Source organism: Kogia breviceps, chromosome 4 (genome assembly GCF_026419965.1).
Source record: "Kogia breviceps isolate mKogBre1 chromosome 4, mKogBre1 haplotype 1, whole genome shotgun sequence".
Lineage (NCBI taxonomy): Eukaryota > Metazoa > Chordata > Mammalia > Artiodactyla > Physeteridae > Kogia > Kogia breviceps.
This window is the reverse complement of record NC_081313.1, coordinates 65783714-65805229: the sequence shown is the minus strand read 5'-3', so window position 1 is coordinate 65805229 and position 21516 is coordinate 65783714. Positions and strand designations below refer to the sequence as shown.

The 21516-nt window shown below is 36.3% G+C and overlaps 1 protein-coding gene and 1 non-coding gene across 2 annotated transcripts in view; both read left to right on the top strand.

Moving 5' to 3' along the window:
- TMEM167A (transmembrane protein 167A) overlaps positions 1 to 21516 on the top strand; it is a 44461-nt gene that overhangs the window by 2571 nt on the left and 20374 nt on the right. The window contains exon 2 of the mRNA XM_059063454.2: positions 17549 to 17658. Within this exon, the coding sequence (XP_058919437.1) occupies positions 17549 to 17658 (110 nt within the window). The remainder of the gene's footprint in view (positions 1 to 17548; positions 17659 to 21516) is intronic.
- Positions 19267 to 19401, top strand: LOC131756515 (small nucleolar RNA U109). Its single transcript, XR_009335688.1, has one exon. It is a non-coding gene; the product is annotated as a small nucleolar RNA U109 (small nucleolar RNA).

Below are 21516 nucleotides of genomic sequence, written 5' to 3'. Positions count from 1 at the left end.
TGCTAGGACGTAGAGAGACAACATGTGTGGTGGAAAGAACGTGGGCTTTAGAGACTGAGCCAAACAGGGTTAGAATCATTTCCCAGTGCCCAGCCTTTGCTTGATCAACCTGAGGAAGTTTGTCTTCATTTCTTCCTCTGCTGATGTGTTACGTGACTTACAGATGTATTCATTTAATGCTCGTAAACCCTGCAAAGTAGGACCTATTGCCCCCTTTTTATAGTTAAATCAAATATCAGAGAAAGGGTGTGAGATAGTTTCCCTCATCTTGTAGCTGAGATACATAGGAAATATGTTAGAAACAGAGGAAAGAGTAATTGTGGCTCAGAACTGCTGGGGAGACATCCCCAAAGAGGTAACACTCTGCCCTGTATATTAAGGAGTGAGTAGGGATTAGGGAAGGAATCATTAGCTAGAGCTGGGAAAGCATTTTCTATCTTTCAGACAGATAATGGAAATGGTAGTTATGGACACAAAGTGCATGAAGTTAAATAGTTGCTTGGGGACTGGCAGGAATAGAAGTTAAGCAGTGAAATGATGAGAGATGAGACTAGAAAGATTGGGGCCAGATCTTGAAGTCATTTCAAGGCCATCATATTTTGATGATGTTTGTGTACCTGATAAAGACTTTGAGCAGGGAAAAGAATGGTGTGCATTTTGGAAAACCAACTGGTAACAATGTGCAGGGTCTATTTACATAGAAGATTAAAATCTGGAAGATTAGCTTAGAAACAAATACAGTGATAGTAGATGATTGAATGCCTTAACTCTTGACCATAGTAGTTAGGTTTGAAAGATAAGGATAAATAAAATCATTTTGATGGTGCTTAGTAAGGAGTGGTGAAGCACAACTCCAGTTTAGATAATTGGTTGGATTGCAAGGAAATATTGATTAAGCACCTACTCTGCCATGTGTTTTACATACAGTGCTTTATTGAAAACTTACATTATTGGCCACAGTGTACATATGAAGAAAAAGGCGCAGAATGATTAAGTGTCTTGCCCAAGACCATACTGCTGATAAATAGTGAAGCTCAAATTTAAACTTAACAGCTCTGTTTGTCACCAGATCTTGAGCCCTTTTTATTATACAACAATGCCAATAATTTCACAGGAAATTCAAGAGGAAAAGCAGTGTTTGTTGAGGGTGGAGGGAGTTTGTTAAGATAATTCTGTAGCTACTATTATTTTGCACCATCATTACAAATAGCATCACAGTAGAAAGGCAGGTATTTTCTTAGCATTATAAAAGTAGTTTTGACTGCATAAACCCATGAAAAGATTCCATAAACTACACTTTGAAAACTACTACCTCAGGCTAATAGGTAGGTATCTGAAGTAGATGCTGGTCTTCTGTAGCATAGTGGCTTGTAACCTTGACTGCAAGTAAAAACTCCCAGGAAACTGTGAAAAACTATATGCCCACCCAATTCAGTCCAAATTTCTGGGCATTGATTATTTTTAAAAGCTCCAGGTGATTCTAATGAGTAGCCAGTGTTCCTACCCTGACTCGATATATTTGCAGGTTTTTCCATTTTGTCATTCTTTGTCTTGTCTGACTGCATGATCAGAGAACTTTTTTCATAGCAGAATTTGCACTTTTCCTTCAGAATAGTTTCTCTTATCAGTCATTTATCAAGGACATGTGAAGCATTTACATCCTCATTTTCTTAAGTCTACTATTAATCATAGTTATATGTATGCTTTCTCTTGTTAATACCTGTGACACTCTTGTTGCTTCATATTTAGATGTGAGGTGTCCATAAAATAGCTCAAATTAAGCAGCACAAATATAGCAAATGCACTCTAGGTACCTTGACAATGAGATGAAAGTAGGCACAAATGACCACCAGTGTTGCCAGTGGAGAACAGAGTTGAGGTGCAAAAGAAAATGTTAATAGTTCTGTGTGTTATTAGAAATAATAACAATCATCTGTGGTCACTTATCTTGGGCACACGGGGTGTTGGTTGTCTTGGCACATTCACATATTACCTTACATTTGTCCCTGTATTTCCACGTTCTCCATTTTAAGAGATAATAGTGGTGCGTATGAATTTACAAGTAGAAACTAGTTGGGAAATGCTGACCTGACCTAGATTTGTAAATGATAAAATGCTGACCCACTTTTCCAGTGCCGTATAATTTCTATCACAATTAGGTCAGGAATGTCATTTCTGGGTTTCCTTCCACCTCCAGAAAGGGATCAACGACTTTAGTTTTGTGTAAAAACAGTAGGTTTTTAAAACAAGTAAAATTGTTAAGTGTTTGGAGTTTTAAAAAATTTTGGTATTCAGTTAAACTGGAAGAATTAATTAATATGTCAGTAAAAATGTATTTCCCACATAGTCAACATTTGAAGCTCCCAGACAGTGTTATGCATAAAAACGGACCTAAATCAATACATTGGTTAAATAATTTGTGTTGCTAATCCTAAAAATAAGTAAATAAGCTCCATGAAGCTCAAGAGATCAGGACTAGACTAATGAATATAGTGGAGGCTTAGTCGAAGTCTTTTCTGCAGATTAAGTACAGTTAGCAACCAGTCATTTAGCATCTTGGGCAGAGCACTGTTTAGCATATCAATATGTGTATTTCTTCTGCTTTTCTCACTGTTTCCTTCTTTGTTATGTTCTGTTGCTTGGATCTTTTCCCCGTTGTTTTCCTCTATTCCTAATGTTTTGGGTATTCTTTTACTTAGAAACATTTTTATTTATATAGCTAAGAACAAAACTCTGTATTGAATTCTTGCCCTTATGTCCATACTTAATATAGTTTTAACATTCAGGAATGACCCTGAAAATAAGAAATTGTATCTTTATAGATAAAATGATAGAAATTGAATCTGAAATGAATATTCCTAACTTTTCAAATTGACTTGAGAATAGAGAATTTTAAAGAGATGTGTCAACACTAGAGGTTATTTCATGTTTGGAAACTAAGCTTTGCATTGACCAATCTCTGTCTTCATTGATGAACAGTTTGATCTAGTGGTGACCAACTGAAAGTCTGAATTATTTTTGTTATTTCAGTGGCCTAACAAATTGCGATTTACTTCAGATTGATTATACAAAGTGACTAAGTCATTAAGTGTATTTCCTCTGGTTTGGATAAGTTAGTTTAGTACAATGATTTGAAGCATATCAGAAGCTCTAATCAGCTATGAGTAGTAGTATGATGGTCTGGAATATGGAGGGATAGTAAAAGGGGCCTTTGGAGATAAAAAGTTTGGGATTTTCATTGCCAGTTAGGGTCAGGGCAGGGCTCCTGTATTCCAGGACCCCAAAGGTTACCATTCTGGTTGTATTTGAGGATGTGCTCCAGAAGTTGCTACAGGCAACCCTGAGTCTAGGGAATGTTATTGGATACCTCTTTATAGAAAGGAAATGTAGGTGTGGTAGACAATGCCCTTCTCCCCAACCCTGTTTTAAGAAAAAACAAAAAACACTGTGAATATGTTATCTAACTTGACACAAGTGACTTTGCATGTGTGATTAAGAATTTTGGAATGGGAAGATTATCTTGAATTATGGGGAGACAGGGCAGTTTATTCACAAGGATCCTTGTAAGAGGGAGGCAGGACAGTCATAACATGACAAAAGAAGTTGTCAAGGTCAGAGTAATCAGGAAGTCACAAAGCTAAGGAATCAGGCAGCCTTTAGAAGCTGGAAAAGGCAAGAAAAGAGTTCTTGCCTACAGCCTCCAGAAGAAACAAGTTGTCTTGTGTTTTATAACTCCTTAGTTCCAATGTGTGTTATTTAATGTTTAATAGTTAGCTAAATTTATTAAATTGAATAGAGTGCCATTGTATACTCCCTGGCATTGTCACAGGGTGTACTCGATGAAAATTAGGTAAACCTTAGGTTTGAAAACTATTTGAGGTCCAAGAATTTTCTGCCAGCCAGCTTGCATACTCAGGCATCCAGAACTCTTGAGGATGTGTCTCTCTTACAAACTAAGTGGACTCAGAAAAACACACACTGTCCCATATGCAAGCACCTCGAGGCTGGCTGCTCAGTAGAACTTTCTCTGAATTACAGTTAGTGATAAAAGATTTGGATGCTGAGGAGAAATTATCTCAGACCTTTATTTAACCCTACAGCCCGGTCCCTTACTATAAACATAAATACATTTGCTTCTTCATTCTGAATTTTCCAAAATATCATTGACAAGTAAATATAAATGCAAAGCAATGTGTGGAGGTTTCCCTTAAATAAAGAAAATGTAGCATGCATTGTTCATTTGTAATCTAAGTGTGCTTTTGATTTTGTTAAAATGTTCATTATTTGCAATTGTTGTCAAGTTCCTGTTAGTTCAGCATTTTTCAGTGACTACTGTGCACTATTTTGTTTAATAGGCACAGGGGATTGATAAGAACCTAAATAAAATAGAGGAGACAGTTACACTACAATTTGGTGGGTGGCAGGTATGTGTGTAACACATAGGTGTACAAAGATCCAGACTCTGCTTGGTGTGGAGAGTAGGGACAAGGAACACTTTTCAGAAGAGATGACTTTTGAGTTGAGACCAGAAGGTTGAAAAAAATAGATAGCATGTACAGAAACACAGTACCTTGAAAAAGTTTGCATGATTTGAAGGATCTGAGAAAAAAACATAGTAAATGAATTTTACTTCCCTTATCACCATTCTTTTTAATCATCTTTCCCTCTATATTGTGATCAAATATGTTTGCTTGCTTCTTAGCTTCCTCCCTTCCCTTTAATAACATTTTCGTATTGAAAATCTCAATTATTTTTCTAAAGAACAGTAACATCTGTTTCCTTTAACTCTGAGACTAAAATTTTATCAGTGGGCAACAGATGCTAAGCATTAAGAGGAATGCTTAGGTAGGCTAAGCAGTGGTAGGCTAATGTCCGTGAGTTTGAAACACTCTTGACCAGAGACTGAGTACATCTAAAAGACTGTACCACCTAAGATTATTTGTTTAAATTTAAGGGTCTATAAACCCCAGGAACAAAGTTGTATGTATCATATAGTGCATACTTGTAAATGGTTTTCAGTTGTAAACGGTTTCACACACAGATATATATATACATACCCCACTTCCTTAATAATAGTATGTTTTAAGTGCCTCTTAAAAATCTTTTATTTTGAAAAACTTCAAACATACAAAGGAAGAAAGAAGAGTGTAAAGAAGTCTCAGATACTTAGCGTTTCATCATCAGCCCCACGCCTCCCACCATACACACTGGATTATTTAGAAACCAATCCCAGACATATCATTTAAGCATGTTTCTTTAACAAGACATTCAAGGAATAAAAATATATATACATTGCAAAGTCATGAATTTATATACTCCATTAGGAAGATGATAAACCTACTTTTCAAATTTCTTTTCCAACCACTTAACTAAGTGAATCCTTTGCTTGAAACAATAAGTCTGTTCATTATTCCCTGAAATTGCGAATTCCTGATTCTTTGGGGACGTTTTCCATGCTTTTGTCTCCTCTGGAGCCTCTCTATTCTTTGCCATGTGACTGTGCCCTTTAAGGCTTGACTCAGTTCCTGCCTTCTGACTTTTCTTTGGGAAAATGACCTTTTCTTTTTTCTTTTTTTCTTTTTTTGTGAGCATTGCTGAGTTATCATTGACATATGCTATGAATTGCTATTGAGTTTTTAAAGTTTAATATTCTAACTCGATTATAACTACTGTGTGCTTCGGTTGTCTCATGTATAAAAGAAGGATATTAATAACAACTGCCTCAAATATGAGGATAAATAGGATAGCCAAAAAAAAGAATTCCATGAATATCAGTTATTTTTGTTGTCACCTATAAACTGAAAAGAAAGAATCATGCTTTGTCCTTTTTTAAAATTTAATATTTTATATTGGGGTACAGTTGATTTACAATGATGTGTTAGTTTCAGGTGTACAGCAAAGTGATTCAGTTATACATGTACATATATCCATTCTTCTCAGATTCTTTTCCCATATAGATTATTACAGAATATTGAGTAGAGTTCCTAGTGCTTTACAGTAGGTCTTGATTATCTATTTTATACATAGTAGTGTGTATATATTAATCCCCAACTCCTAATTTATCCCTCCACCCCCACCTCTCCCCTTTAGTAACCATAAGTTTGTTTTCAAAGTCTGTGAGGTCTCTTTCTGTTTTGTAAATAAGTTCATTTGTATCATCTTTTTAGATTCCACGTATAAGTGATATTATATTTTTCTTTCTCTGTCTGACTTACTTTGCTTAGTATGATAATCTCTAGGCCCATCTATGTTGCTGCAAATGGCATTATTTCATTCTTTTTTATGGTTGAGTAATATTCCATTATATATATGTACCACATCTTCTTTATCCATTCTTCTGTTGGTGGATGTTTAGGTTGGGAGATTAATCCCTTGTCAGTCACTTGGTTTGCAAATATTTTCTGCCATTCTGTGGGCTGTCTTTTCATTTTGTTTATGGTTTCCTTTGCTGTGCAAAAGCTTTGAAGTTTAATTAGGTCCCATTTGTTTATTTTTGTATTTATTTCCATTATTCTAGGAGTTGGATCCAAAAAGATATTGCTGTGATTTATGTCAGAGTGTTTTGCCTATGTTTTCCTCTAAGATTTTATAGTGTCTGGCCTTACATTTAGGTCTTTAATCCATTTTGAGTTTATTTTTGTGTATGGTGTTAGGGAATGTTCTAATTTCATTCTTTTACATGTAGTTGTCCAGTTTTCCCAGCACCACTTATTGAAGAGACTGTCTTTTCTCCATGGTGTATTCTTGCCTCCTTTATCATAGATTAGGTGACCATAGGTGCATGAGTTTATCTCTGGGCTTTCTATCCTGTTCCATTGATCTATATTTCTGTTTTTCTGCCAATACCATACTGTTTTGTTGACTAGCTTTGTAGTAGAGTCTGAAGTTAGGGAGCCTTATTCCTCCAGCTCTGTTTTTCTTTCTCAAGGTTGCTTTGAATATTCAGGGTCTTTTGTGTCTCCATATATATTTTAAGATTTTTTTGGTCTAGTTCTGTGAAAAATGACATTGATAATTTGATAGAGATTGCATTGAATCTATAGATGGCCTTGGGTATTATAGTCATTTTGAAAATATTGATTCTTCCAATCCAAGAACATAGTATATCTTTCCATTTGTTTGTGTCATCTTTAGTTTCTTTCATCAGAGTCTTGTAGGTTTCAGAGTACAGGTCTTTTGCCTCCTTAGCTAGGTTTATTCCTAGGTGTTTTATTCTTTTTGATGCGATGGTAAATGGGATTGTTTCCTTAATTTCTCTTTCTGATCTTTCGTTATTAGTGTATAGGAATGCACCCGGTGGGTAAGGTTGGTCCAGGGGTCTGTGCAGGCCTTCTGGTTGAAGGGACTGGTGCCTGCCTCCTGTTGTGTGGAGCCGGGTCTTGTCCCGCTGGTGGGCAGGGCTGTGTCAAGGGGTGTGTTTAGAACTGGCTATGAGCTCAGTAAGGCTTTAGGCAGCCTGTGTATTGATGGGTGGGGCTGTGTTCGCACCCTGTTGGTTGTTGGGCCTGAGGCATCCCAGCTCTGGAGCCTGCAGGCCATTGGGTGAGGCCAACATGGCAGCCAGTGGGTATTCCCTGGGCCTCCACCAGCAGGGTCCTTTCCCCCACAGCCACTCCCTGCCTCACCAGGCGACCCTCCAATCCCCATAAGTAGGTCTGACTCAGACTCCTATGGAGTCACTGCTTTGCCCTGGGTCCCAGTGCACATGAAACCTTGTGTTTGCCCTCCAAGAGTCGAGTCTGTTTCCCCCAGTCCTGTGGAGCTCCTACATTAAAGCCACGCTGGCCTTCAGAGCCAAATGCTCTGGGGGCTGCTCTTCCCACTGCCAGACCCCCAGGCTGGGGAGCCTGACATGGGACTCAGAAGTCAAACTCCTGTGGGAGAACCTCTGCAATATAAGTATTTTCCTGTTTGTGGGTCGCCAACCTGCCAAAAGCACCTCTGCTGTCTCGTGGCTTCTTCATCTTTGGATGTAGAATATCTTTTTTGGTAGATTGGAGTCTTTTCTGTCAACAGTTGTTCAGCAGTTTGTTGCGATTTTGGTGTTTTCATGAGAGTACATGAGCTCAAGTCCTTTTGTTCCGCCATCTTGTCTCCTGTCTTGCTATGTACTTCTTTTAATCCAGTGTCTACCCTCATGCTCCAGACAAAGTAGATATCAAATACATGTTTAGTTATGTTGGCTAGGAGGAAACCTGTGCTTTATATTTCATTAGATTATTATCAAATACTATTCATCGACTAATTCATATACATGTTCAAAATATGACCTTTAAAAATAAGCATTGTGAGATACTATGATTTCTCTCTAGAGTTGATCACCATTTCCTTTATTGATTTATTTCAAGTTTAAAAATATATATTATTTGCTTTCACAGATGGAAGGTTAAAATCCAGTTCAATTAAAAACAAGACATACTAAATTTTATCCTTATTATATCCATGAAGAAATGATTTGCACAGAGAACAGCTATTAAAATAGTAATTACAAATCAATTCAGACCATAATCGTAACACTTAGAAAATTTGAGAAATCCAGAAAAGTTGATAATTAGGTTAAAAACCTTCCAGTGATAATCACTTCATTGTCTTCTCTTTGCATAAAGGTTTTACATAGCTACAGATATACCGATTGTGAAATCATGTTTTTCCATTGCTTAGCATTGTACAGAAGCATTTTTTTGTCCTTAAAATATTGGCAAATAACATGTATAATTTTTTAATGTTTTGAATAGTTAGCAAATAAAAATTATTAAATGTGTAAAAGGTTAAAAAATATTATAACAGTTTCTGATAGCTAATTCTTTTTTTAGGATCTCCTGGCTATTCTTGCTTACTTATTTTTCCATATGAATTTCAGTATCAGTTGTCAGTTTCAACAAAAGTAACTTGTTGCAGTTGGGTTCATTTTAAATTTATAGATCAGCTTTACAGTATTGCCTTTCAGTATAAGAACCTGGCATACCACTCCATTCTACTTTTGTATGCTTCAGTATCTTTTAAGGCTTTGTCAATTGGCCGTTGATGCCAATATTACAGATTTCTTGTTAACATTATTCCTATATATTTTAGCGTTTTGTTCTAATTGCTGTTATTAATGGAGTCCTTTTTTTCCATTTTGTTTCTCAGCTGGTTGATATTGTAATTTTTTTTTTTTTTTGCTGTACGCGGGCCTCACTGTTGTGGCCTCTCCCGTTGCGGAGCACAGGCTCCGGACACGCAGGCTCAGCGGCCGTGGCTCACGGGCCCAGCCGCTCCGCGGCACGTGGGATCCTCCCGGACCGGGGCACGAACCCGTGTCCCCTGCATCGGCAGGCGGATTCTCAACCACTGCGCCACCAGGGAAGCCCTGATATTGTAATTTTGATGATTGTTGATTTAAGTATTTTAAATATGTGCCTAGCCACCTTACTCAATTTTAATTCCCTTACGGTCTGTAATCATTTTTCACTAGATTCTTTTGGGCTTTTCAGGTAACGCTTTATATTTGCAAGTAAAAATTTCACCTTAAAATAGTTTTTTTTATAACTCTTATTGTCTAACTCCTGACTTTACAAGAAATACTTTTTTTTAAATTGAGGTATAGTTGATTTACAATATTCTGTTAGTTTCTTGTGTTCAGCAAAGTGATTCAGGTATATTTTTTTCAGCTTCTTTTCCATTACAGGTTATTACAAGATATTGAATATAGTTCCCTTTGCTATACAATAAACCCTTATTGCTTATCTCTTTTATGTATAATAGTTTACATCTGCTAATCCCATACTCCTAATTTATCCCTCCCATGTCCCTTTGCCCTTTGGTAACCATAAGTTTGTTTTCTGTGTCTCTGAGTCTGTCTCTGTTTTGTATATAGATTCATTTGTATTATGTTTTAGATTCCACGTATAAGTGATGTCATATGATATTTGTCTTTCTCTAACTTACTTCACTTAGTCTGATATTCTCTAGGTTCATCCATGTTGCTGCAAATGGCAGTATTTCATTCTTTTTGTGGCTGAGTAGTATTCCATTGTGTGTTTTTGTGGTGGGGGGGGGCTGGTGTGTGGGTGTATGTATGACATCTTTTTAAACCAATCCACTGTTGTTGGGCACTTGGCTAGTTTTCATTGCTTGGCTATTGTAAATAGTGCTGCTATGAACACTGGAGTGCATCTATTTTTTCAAATTGGAGTTTCCATCTTTTCCAGATATATGCCTAGGAGGAGGATTGCTGGATCATATGATAGCTCTATTTTTCCTTTTTTAAGGAACCTCCATATTGTTTTCCATAGTGGCTGCACCAATTTACATTCCCACAAACAGAATAAATAGGAGGGTTCCCTTTTCTCCACACCCTCTCCAACATTTGTTATTTGTAGACTTTTTTTTTTTTTTTTTTGTGGTATGCAGGCCTCTCACTGTTGTGGCCTCTCCCATTATGGAGCACAGGTTCCCGACGTGCAGGCTCAGCGGCCATGGCTCATGGGCCCAGCCGCTCTGCAGCATGTGGGATCTTCCTGGACCGGGGCACAAACCCTTGTCCCCTGCGTTGGCAGGCAGACTCTCAACCACTGCGCCACCAGGGAAACCCTATTTGTAGACTTTTTGATGAGAGCCATTCTGATGGGTGTGAGGTGATACCTCATTGTGGTTTGGATTTGCATTTTTCTAATAATTAGTGATGTTGAGCATTTTTTCATGTGCTTATTGGCCATCTAAATGTCTTCTTTGGAGAGATTTAGTTTTAGGTCTTCTGCTCATTCTTTGATTGTTTTTTTTTTTTCATATTGAGTTGTATGAGCTGTCTGTGTATTTTGGATATTATCCCCTTGTAGGTCTCATCCATTGCAAATATTTTTGCCCATTCCATAAGTGGTCTTTTCATTTTGTTGATGGTTTCCTTGGCTGTGTAATAACTTTTAAGTTTGATTAGGTCCCATTTGTTTGTTGTGCTTTTATTTTTTTTGCCGTGGGAAACTGATCTAAAAAAAATATTGCTACAATTTATATCTGAGAATGTTTTGCCTATGTTTTTTTATAGGAGTTATGGTGTCATATCTTATATTTAGGTCTTTAATCCATTTGGAGTTTGTATATGGTGTGAGGGAACATTCTAGTTTCATTGATTTATGTGTAGCTGTCCAGCTTTCCCAACAACACTTGTTGAAGAGACTGTCTTTTCTTCATTATATATTCTTGCTTCCTTTGTTCTGGATTAATTGACCATAGGTGTGTGGTTTTATTTCTGGGTTCTCTATTCTAGCCATTGATCTGTATGTATGTTTTTGTACCAGTACCATGCTGTTTTGATTACTGTAGCTTTGTGTACTGTTGTCTGAAGTCTGGAAGTGTTATGCCTCCAGTTTTGTCCTTTTTCCTCAGTATTGCTTTGTCAATTCTGGTAATTATGTGGTTCTGTTAAATTTTAGGGTTATCTGTTCTAGTTCTGTGAAAAATGTCATGGGTGTTTTGATAGGGATTGCATTAAATTTGTAGATTGCTTTGGGTAGTATGGCCAATTTAACAATGTTAACTCTTCCAGTCCAAGAGCTTGGGACATCTTTCCATTTCTTTGCATTATCTTCAGTTTTCTTTATCAGTATTTTATAGTTTTCAGCATATACGTCTTTCACCTCCTTGGATAAATTTATTTCTAGGGTTTTCTTTTTTTTTCTTTTTGAGATGATTTTAAACAAGATTGTTTTCTTACTTTCTCTTTCTGATAGTTCATTTTTAGTGTAAAGAAAAGCAACGGCTTTCTGTATATTAATCTTGTATCCTGCTACCTTGCTGAATTCATTTATTCTGCTAATTTTTGTGTGGAGACTTTAGTGTTCTCTAATAGAGTATCATATATCTGCAAACAGAGACAGTTTTACTCTTCCCTTTCAATTTGGATACCTTTTCTTTTCCTTGTCTGATTGCTGTGGCTAAGATTTTCAATACTGTGCTGAATAGAATTGGTGAGAGTGTGCATCCTTGTCTTGTTCCTGAATTTAGTGGGAAGGATTTTAGCCTTTCAGGGTTGAGTATTGTTGGCTGTGGGTTTGTCATAAATGGCTTTTGTTGTGTTGAGATATGTTTCATCTGTATCTACTTTCACGAGAGTTTTTATTATGAATGGATGTTGAATTTTGTTTGCTTTTTCTATATGTATTGAGCTGATCATGTGATTTTTATTCATCCATTTGCTAATGTGGTATATATCACATTGAGTGATTTGTGGATATTGATAAATCCTTGCACCCTTGGGATAAATCCCCCTTGATCATGGTGTATGATCCTTTTAATATATTGTTGGATTCAGTTTGCTAACATTTTGAGTATTTCTGTATCTATATTCATCAAATATATTGGCCTATAATTTTCTGTTTTTGTAGTGGCTTTGGCTTTGGTAACAAGGTGATAGTGGCTTCATAGAATGAATTTGGTAGAGTTCCCTCCTCTTCAACCTTTTGGACCAGTTTGAGAAGGATAGGTTTCAGTTCTTTCTATGTTAGGTATAAATTCCCAGTGAAGCCATCCAGTCCTGGAATTTTGTTTGCAGGGAGTATTTTCTTACAGGTTCTATATCACTTTGATCGTTCTGTTAAAATTATGTTTCTTCTTGACTCAATTTTGGCAAGCTGTGTGTTTCTAGAAACTAGTCCATTTCTTCTAGGTTGTCCAGTTTCTTGGCATATAATTGTTCATAGTATTCTCTTATGATTTTTTATATTTCTTTGGTATCAATTATTATTTCTCCTTTTTGATTTCTTATTTTGTTTATTTGGCCCACTCTGTTCTTCTTGGTGAGCCTGACTAGAATGTAGATTTTGTTTATCTTTTCAGAAAACCAGCTCTTTGTTTTACTGAACTTTTCTGTTAGTTTGGGGGTTTTTTAATCTTTATTTCTTCTCTCATCTTTATTTCCTTCCTTCTGCTCACTTTGGGTTTTGTTTGTTCTTTTCTAATTATTTTAGGTAGTAGGTTAGGTTGTTTATTTGAGATTTTTCTTGTTTCTTGAGGAAGACCTGTACTTCTGTGAACTTCTTAGAACCACTTTTGCTGCATCCCATAGATTGTGTAAGGTTGTGTTTTTATTGTCATTTGTCTCAAGATATTTTCTGATTTTTTTTCTTTTATTTTATCCTTTACCCATTGGTTTTTTTAGTAGCATGTTGTTTAGTCTCCATATGTTTGTTCTTTTCCCATTTTTATTACTGTGGTTGATGTCTAGTTTCATACCATTGTGGTCAGAAAAGATACTTAAAATAATATCTGTGCTCTTAAATTTGTTGCAGCTTGTTTTGTGACCCAGTATTTGGTCTATCCTAGAGAATGTTCCATGTACGCTTGAAAAAAAATGTGTATTCTGGTTTTCTGGGATGTAGTGTCTTGTAGATGTCAATTAAGTCCAACTGGTCTATTGTGTCATTTAGGACATCTGTTTTCTTACTGATTTTCTGTCTGGAAGATCTGTCCATTGATGTCAGTGGGATGTTAAAGTCTCCTACTATTATTGTATTTCTGTCAATTTCTCCCTCTATGTCTGTTAGTAGTCTGTTGATATATATTTAGGTGCATATATGTTAATGAGTGTAATATCCTCTAATTGTATTGATCCCTTTATCATTGTATAATGTCCTTCTTTTTGTTTATGGACTGTAAGTCTCCTTTGTCTGATATGATTATTGCTACCACTACTTTACTGTCATTTCCATTTGCCTGAAATATTTTTTTTCACCTCCTCACTTTCAGTCTATGTGTCTCCTTAGCCCTGAAGTGAGTCTCTTGTAGGTAGCATATTGTAGGTTCTTATTTTTTATCTAATCTGCCACTCTTTGTCTTTTGATCAGGTCATTTAGTCTGTTGACGTTTAAAGCAGTTATTGATGGGTATGTGCTCATTGCCATTTTCAACCTTGTTTTCCAGTTAATTTTGTACTTTGTTGATTTCTTCTTCTTTTTCCTTTTGTGGTTTGATGGTTTTCTTTCATATTATGCTTGAGTTCCTTTCTTTTTGATTTTTGTGAATCTATTGTATGTTTTTTATTTTGTGGTCAACTGGGTTTTCAAGTATGTTGACCCATAACTATCTCTACTTGCTTTTTACAATTTTTTTTGTTGTTGTTTTTGTCTTTGTCTTTGCTGCATCGCATCTTCATTGCCGCACATGGGCTTTCTCTAGTTGCAGTGAGTGGGGGCTACTCTTTGTTGCAGTGCATGGGCTTCTCATTGCGGTGAATTCTCTTGTTGTGGAGCACAGGCTCTAGGCGCTTGGGCTTTGGTAGTTGTGGCATGCAGGCTCAGTAGTTGTGCCTCGCAGGCTGTAGAGTGCAGGCTGAGTAGTTATGGCACAAAGGCTTAGTTGCTCCACAGCATGTAGGAGTAGGATCTTCCTGGATCAGGGATTGAACTGTGTCCCCTGTGTTGGCAGGTGGATTCTTAACCACTTCACCACCAGGGAAGTCCCTTCTTGTTTTTAATCAATGTAATGTCTTATTTAAATGATCTTCAATCCTTTTATATATTTTCCTTTCCTATTGTAATTTTCACTTTCGTATAAATTTTTGCTACTTTTCTCTTCTGAGGAGAACTTAGGGTAGGTTTAGTATCGCTGTATTCTTTTAGTTTTTGCTTGTCTGAGAAATTCTTTATCTGTCATTCTATTCTAAATGATATCCTTGCTGGGTACAGTATGTTGCAGGTGTTTCCCTTTCAGGACTTTGAGCATATCATGCCACTTCCTTCTGGTTTGCAATTTTCTGCAGAGAATTCATTCAGCTAATAGCCTGATAGGGATTCCCTTGTATATGGCTCTTTGTTTTTCTCTTGCTGCCTTTAGAGCTCTTTGTTTTTAACTTTTGCCATTTTAATTATGATATGTCTTGATATAGGTCTGTTTGGGTTCATCTTTTGGGGGACCATCTGTGCTTCCCATACCTGGATATCTGATTCTTTCTTTTGGCTTGGGAAATTTTTAACCCTAATTTCCTCAAATAAATTTTCAATCCCCTTTTACCTCTCTTCTTCTGAGACCACTGTAATGTGAACATTGGTATGGTTAATGTTATACCAGAAATCTCGTAAGTTGTTTTCATTTTTAAATTTTGTTTTTCTTTAGCTGTTCTGATTGAGTGATTTCCGTCATTCTGTTCTCCAGATCACTTATTGTTCTTCATTGTTATTTAGTCTGCTGTTGATTTCTCTAGATTGGTTGTTATCTCAGCACTTGAGTTGTCTAATTTTGATTGCTTCATCTTTGTAGTTTCTAGTTCCTTGTTACAGTGATCTGCATTTCTACTGGTAATCTTAATTCCTTTAGCATTTTTCTTATCTTCTTTTTGAAGTCAGGGTCTAAGAGACTGGTGAGGTTTGCTTCATTTCTTTCAGGGTATGTCTATTGTTCTTTTAATTGGGAGTAGCTCCTCTCCTTTTTCATTTTGCTTAACTTCTTCTGTCTGAATTTAGGAGAAACTTTTTCTACTATGGTCTGAAAGGGGTGTTTTCAACGTGGGAGCATCATGTGTACTCTGTGTGAGTCCAATGTTTTTGTTGTGAGGGCTGGCTCATTGCTCCATGGCCTGTTGGAGTCAGGGCCTCCTCCCCAGTTGTTGGAGTAGAAGCCCTGAGGGTTGGATTTGATGAGGCTCCATTGCCCTTGAGTGCGTGCCCTGTCCCAAAGGAGGTGACCGCTGAAGCAGTTGAGGCGCATGTGGTCACGGTGAACCTGTGTTCCTCCCATGCAGTCCAAAGTTGCTTCCCTTTTTCCATTGTGTTCGTCCTAGATGTAGTGCTAGGCTGTGGTATAGAGTAGGCTGGCACTGGGGGGCCAGGGTGCTGTGGCTGCATGAATCGAGATGGTTGGGCTGCTGCCTGGGACCTTGACTGCCTCTGTGGTAGGCCTCTCCCAGGACCTGTCCACCCCAGATCCAATTCCAGGCAGAGGTATGGGGTGGGCAGAACTGGAGCACTTGAGTACTCCTCCCTAGAGGCTTTGTACCAGATACATGCCTTTCTGTGCTCCACCGGATGCTGCTGACAAAGCCCAGGCCCACCCCCTTTCCCCCCACCCACCCCCACCCCACCCCACCCCCCCACCCCCGCCTAGGAGTGCTGACAACACAACGGGAGGGTGCGCTCTGTTGTTAGACCTGGACCACACCCCAGACCCTCAGGACTAGCTCCTTGCAGCTAAATGGAGTCTTTCCCTAGGGTTTGTCTGCCAAGATTCACTGCTTAGCTTCTGTAGGTATTTGTAGCCCCACCAGATTCACACTTTGATTGGGAAGTGTGGTGAGATACAGGCGCCAGCACCAGTCTCCCTCTACCGTGACTGTTAGCAAGCCAGCCTGTGCACACTCCTCTCAAGTAAAGTCCAGGCTTCTCTAGCCCCTCTGTCTGTCCCAGCAAGCAAGGGGGCTTCCTAAGCCTGTCTGTGTGGACCTTTTCTCCTTTACACATCCCCCCCAGAGGCTCAGGTCCCATCCTGATGCCTTTTTTTTCTTTTCCTGTCCTACATTCTTACATGGAGGTCTTTCTTGCAGCTTTGGTTGTATAGGAGATCTTCTGCCCATTTCCCATTCGTTTTCTGTGAGAATTGTTCCACGTATAGATGTATTTTTGATGTGTTTGTTGGGGGAGGTGAGCTTCACATCCTCCTACTCTGCCATCGTGATCCCCCTCAAGAAGTACTTCTGAATTTACTAAATAAGCATATTGCTGGCTGCTGTGTGAGATTGATATATTTTAGCTACCTGTATATAATGGAAATGTTATTCTTTATTATATGTACAGTATTCCTGCACTTTTTAAAAATTGTTTTATTTATTCAGTCATCTCTTATTGGGCTCCCACTGTGCGGCTGGCACATAGTCAGGTGCTGGAGATTCAGAGTTTATAGACAATGTCCACTTTTCAGGGATGAGTATTGTGATAAACATATAACAGTTTTCAGAAACAGAATCCTGTGTTAAATTTTATTTTAATAACTTTTAAAAAATCAGCAGTGAATGAGCAAGTGCTTTTCTTTTACCAAAACCTAATAGGCTAGTATTAGTCAATAAATGGAACATGATTACTTAAATTTAAAGCATTCTTATTCTAAAAGAATTTCAGAATTGAAAGAAACTTGAGCCAGCATTGAGTCTGTCTCCCCATTCTCCACCCAGTTTTACTGATGTGCAACAGATTTAGAGAAGCCAATATTCAACTGAGGTCATATAACCAGCTTACTTGCAGAGCTTGGAGACCCCATGTCCTGCCTAGTAGTCTGGGATCCTAGAATATCTTTTATTAATTATTGGTTACACTTTGGTGAGCTGTTTTGGATTCATGACATTTTTGGTAGTGTTTTTAAGTTCTTGAATTTAGAATCTTTGTTGCATCTTCTGAATTCCTTAGCCCAAAGAATGGAGAGGAAAGAATGCTCTCAAAATACCTTGTGATTTTGCTTTTAAAGTGTTCTCAGACACATCATTCTGTTTGCCTTTTTGAAGAAAAAAGTATGATTCTTAATATGAAATTGACATTTTTTACCTGTGCAGTTTATCTTGTGACATTAATTTTTCTTTTTCTCTTTTTAGTCTGCCATTTTCAATTTTCAGAGTCTGTTGACTGTAATCTTGCTGCTTATATGTACCTGTGCTTATATCCGATCCTTGGCACCCAGCCTCCTGGACAGGAATAAAACTGGGTATGTCACTAATAATGTCTAATCACCCAAATTAGTTCTTAAGAGATATTGAATGTCAATTATTGAAAGTCATTAAATAATTTAATTCCTATATGTAATTTAGTTTGTAATAACTTTTTACATTATTTTTCCCTGTTTTTAAAAATCCAAATCTTTATATTCACAGAAGCTTACTAAATAAAAATACAAATATCAGAAGTGACCTGAAATGTGTTGGACTGAAAAAAAAGTGTATTTTAAAAGATGTGACAGATTTTTTTCTGAGATTGAAGCTACAATTTAGTACTTTCAAAGACAGTGTTTGGCCTTAGTATTTAGTAGATATTAGTAAAATTGGTTATCATATTTTGAAAGCATTAAACATCTTATAAGCACTGTGTCCATAAAAATAATAACATAGACATTGCCTCTTCATTCCAAGACTGGTCTAATCATATAGGCTCCTTATCTGTATCATAAAGCAAACATCTTTGGAGAAATTTATTTAGCTTACTTTAAAAAGTAATGAAAATTAAGTCTTGGGCATGTCACATCACTTTTAATTATATGTTCACACCCCCAAAAAATTTAAGCTTAATATGATACCACAATGACTTAAAAATTTTAAGTGCCATGTTCCTAATACAGAAGTACGTATTGTGTTCAACCAGAAGGACAAGTATGTAAAAAAACAGAGACTATGTGTTGAAAACTATGTAGACTTTCTTTGCCTTACAGATTTCTTAATTTCTTGAATTCATAATTGTCTTAATTCTTTTGTGGTAAGATCCTGTACCTCACTTAATCATCTTAAGAAATAATAGGATGAAATAGTAGAATACTTCACATAGGAATAATTAATTATCTCCAGCACCTTTTTTGTTTTTGATGAAAGGAAAAGGGCCAAATTAAGATCCTGCAAGGTCAAACTCTGCTTTTCCCTACAAGAGGCCAGGTAATAGATACTCAACCAAGAGAGGAAATAATTCTCTTTCCTTCAACTCCATTATATCTTTGGGTTCATAATTAACATTTATTCAAACATCCTATTATCTAAATCATTTGGCTTTTGTTACTATTCCTTTCTTTTTATTACATAGGTTTGTTTGAATATCTATAAAGATAAAAATAGAACCCCTAACCAGTTTTGAATAATGAAAATCTATAATCCTGTTCCAATAAACTGATTTTCTCTATTGGCATGAGGGATTTTATTTAACCTACTGAAGGGGAAAATAGATGTTATTTGTCCATCAGTTTTTCTGAAAATGCCTCACTTCCTTTGTAGACATTATCTTCTCATCAGTCCATGTTTTTCTCTGAACTCAGCACTCCATACTTTGTCTCTTTGTTGAAATTATATAATCTTATTTGTTGCTTCGTTGTGCTTGAAGCCTTTCTACCCAGTCAGTTTTATTTCCTCCTACCCTTCCTCTGCAACCCCCAACGATTAACTTATAAAGCATATGGTAGAATCCAGTAAACAGTCTCATTGATCATTCGTTTAGATTTCTAATGTAATACATAATGTCTAATAAGAAATTTAAGTGTTTATGTCATTGAAGAATAATCTCATAGTGGCAGAACAGTGTATTTGTCCTTTTCTGATGCTGCAACAAAAAAAGTAGATTGCATGTGGAAATGTCTGCTCCTCATTCCTTTGGAAGCAGGAATACATCCATAACATGCTACATTAAAAAAGGAGTTCTCAGGGCTGCCAACCTTACAGTAGAGGTTGAGTAGTAGTATATTTCTCCTACATAAAAACCAAAGAAATAGCATGCCTATTTTCACATTTTAAAATATATAATGACATAGTCAACTGTTTCAGAGCTTTTTTTAAAACTTTGCTTCTATTTATATAAATGTTAAGCCCCTTTTATTTTGACTTGTACATATGAACTATTTTCTGTAGAAGAAATTTTTACTGGTCATTGTTCTGTTGTAATACGTTTTTTTATGAGACTCAAAATAAGCTTTCCTTTCATCATAGTGAGTATTCCATGCTAAAGTGAAGATATCTGGACCAATTAGATAAAATGAGTTCTTGATAACTTCACTGTTGAAAATAACAAATTAATTTTTGCTGCTTAAAATAATATAGAACTAAAAAGCAGAGAAAGATTGCTACTTTGTCTTGCTTCATATTTTCATAGACTTAATAGTTTTATCAGCAGATATACTTATTGGCTTATATCCTTAGAAACTAAGCAGCATATCTGCATTGGTTTTTACCAGCTAATAAAGTTCCTTTTAGCATTTGGGATATTACAGAAATGTCTAGGTAGGGAAATACATGAAAAAGGCCAAAGCAGTACCAAATTAATCTCTTAAGTTGCCAAGTTGGGAAATTTTTTTCATTTAAATAGCTTTCAATATGCTAAGTGTGTTATACCAATTTCCTAATGAGGCTTTTAGTTATTTCTAGACTATAAGACCTAAAAAGACCTTGACTGTGGTCATGTGGTTTCAGATTATTCTGTGGGGCCCTAAGCTTCCCACAGAGGAACTTCAGGTGTCCTGCCTCTGAGTACCTCAGCCAGAGGAGCTTTAAGTCATTAATGCATTTTATAATCAATAGACTTTTAGAATCAAGCATCCAGGGCTTTGCAGATCACTAACCAGTTGTCTTTCATTTTTTGCTGAAATGTAAGCCAATGTAAGTGATACCTGGAGTTATCGTCACATACACCTTTAGCCTGTGTAATACTGAACACAGCACATGTTAATCACTATTCTAAAGACTTCCTGTGTAATAACTCATTTAATCCTTGTAACAACCCGATGAGGATGAGATGAGATAAAAGAGGTAAAATAACTTGCCCACAGTTATGCAACCAATTAAGTAGGATTGAACTGAGGCACAGTCTAGCCCTGATTCTTTGCTTTCAAGAGTGTATATGATTTTTGTCCTTTTTATTCCTATAAGGAGAAAATTGTTTCACCTGTCAGAATGCCCATCCCTCACAATAAACTTGTATTTTTGCCCATTTCATTTAATCTGTACTAAGAGACTCTTGCTTTGATGTCAGGAATTTACTGTATACTTCAAAGGAGGAAATTGTATAGAGCTTAATTGAATCAGCATTTTCTTTCAGTCTTAACCATTCAAATACAATGATTCATTGCCAGCCATCTCTTTGAGCAAAAAAAAAAATTATAAATTTCCCTGTAATTTAAACATTATGGTTTTCTTACACCAGTCCTAATTCACTAAATATGTAATGTTAATTTATCTTGATTTGTAACCATGTGTAACACTATTTATAATTCTGTTCTTTTGTCACACCAACAAAATAGTTGTCTACAATGTGTTTTTTTTCCAAATATCTCCATTCATTGAATGACTTGTCCTTTTTTTTGAGCTGTTATTTTTTAATGCATGCAAAATAAGTGATATATCCATATAATATGTATTCATAATGTATTCATTCATAGAATTGAAATGGACATATTAGTCGATAATTTTTCTTATTTCCAGAATATATGTGTTTTAAATGGCATATTTAGTTCATTTCATATACAATTATATGAAACTAGGGTTTTCCACTTACATTGAAATATATGTTTAAATATATTGAATATATTACACTGGAATATAGGCTCGTTTTTATATTCCTCCTTATTTACTGTTATAGTTATGTAAATGCTATCATTGGAGTTCATGATTATAGATCATTTAAATAAAGAACGATATTCAGTAAGAAGTAAGTGTTTTCAGTATGAGAGTTTTATTTTTTAATGTCAAAATGTATCCAGAACCAACTGTTCCCATTTACTGTTTTCTCAAAGTTAACATTTATTTAAATGGGCATATGTATTTTCTGCTTTTGAAGGTAAAGCACTTGAAGTTGATTGAATCAATCTTCTAATAGTAAG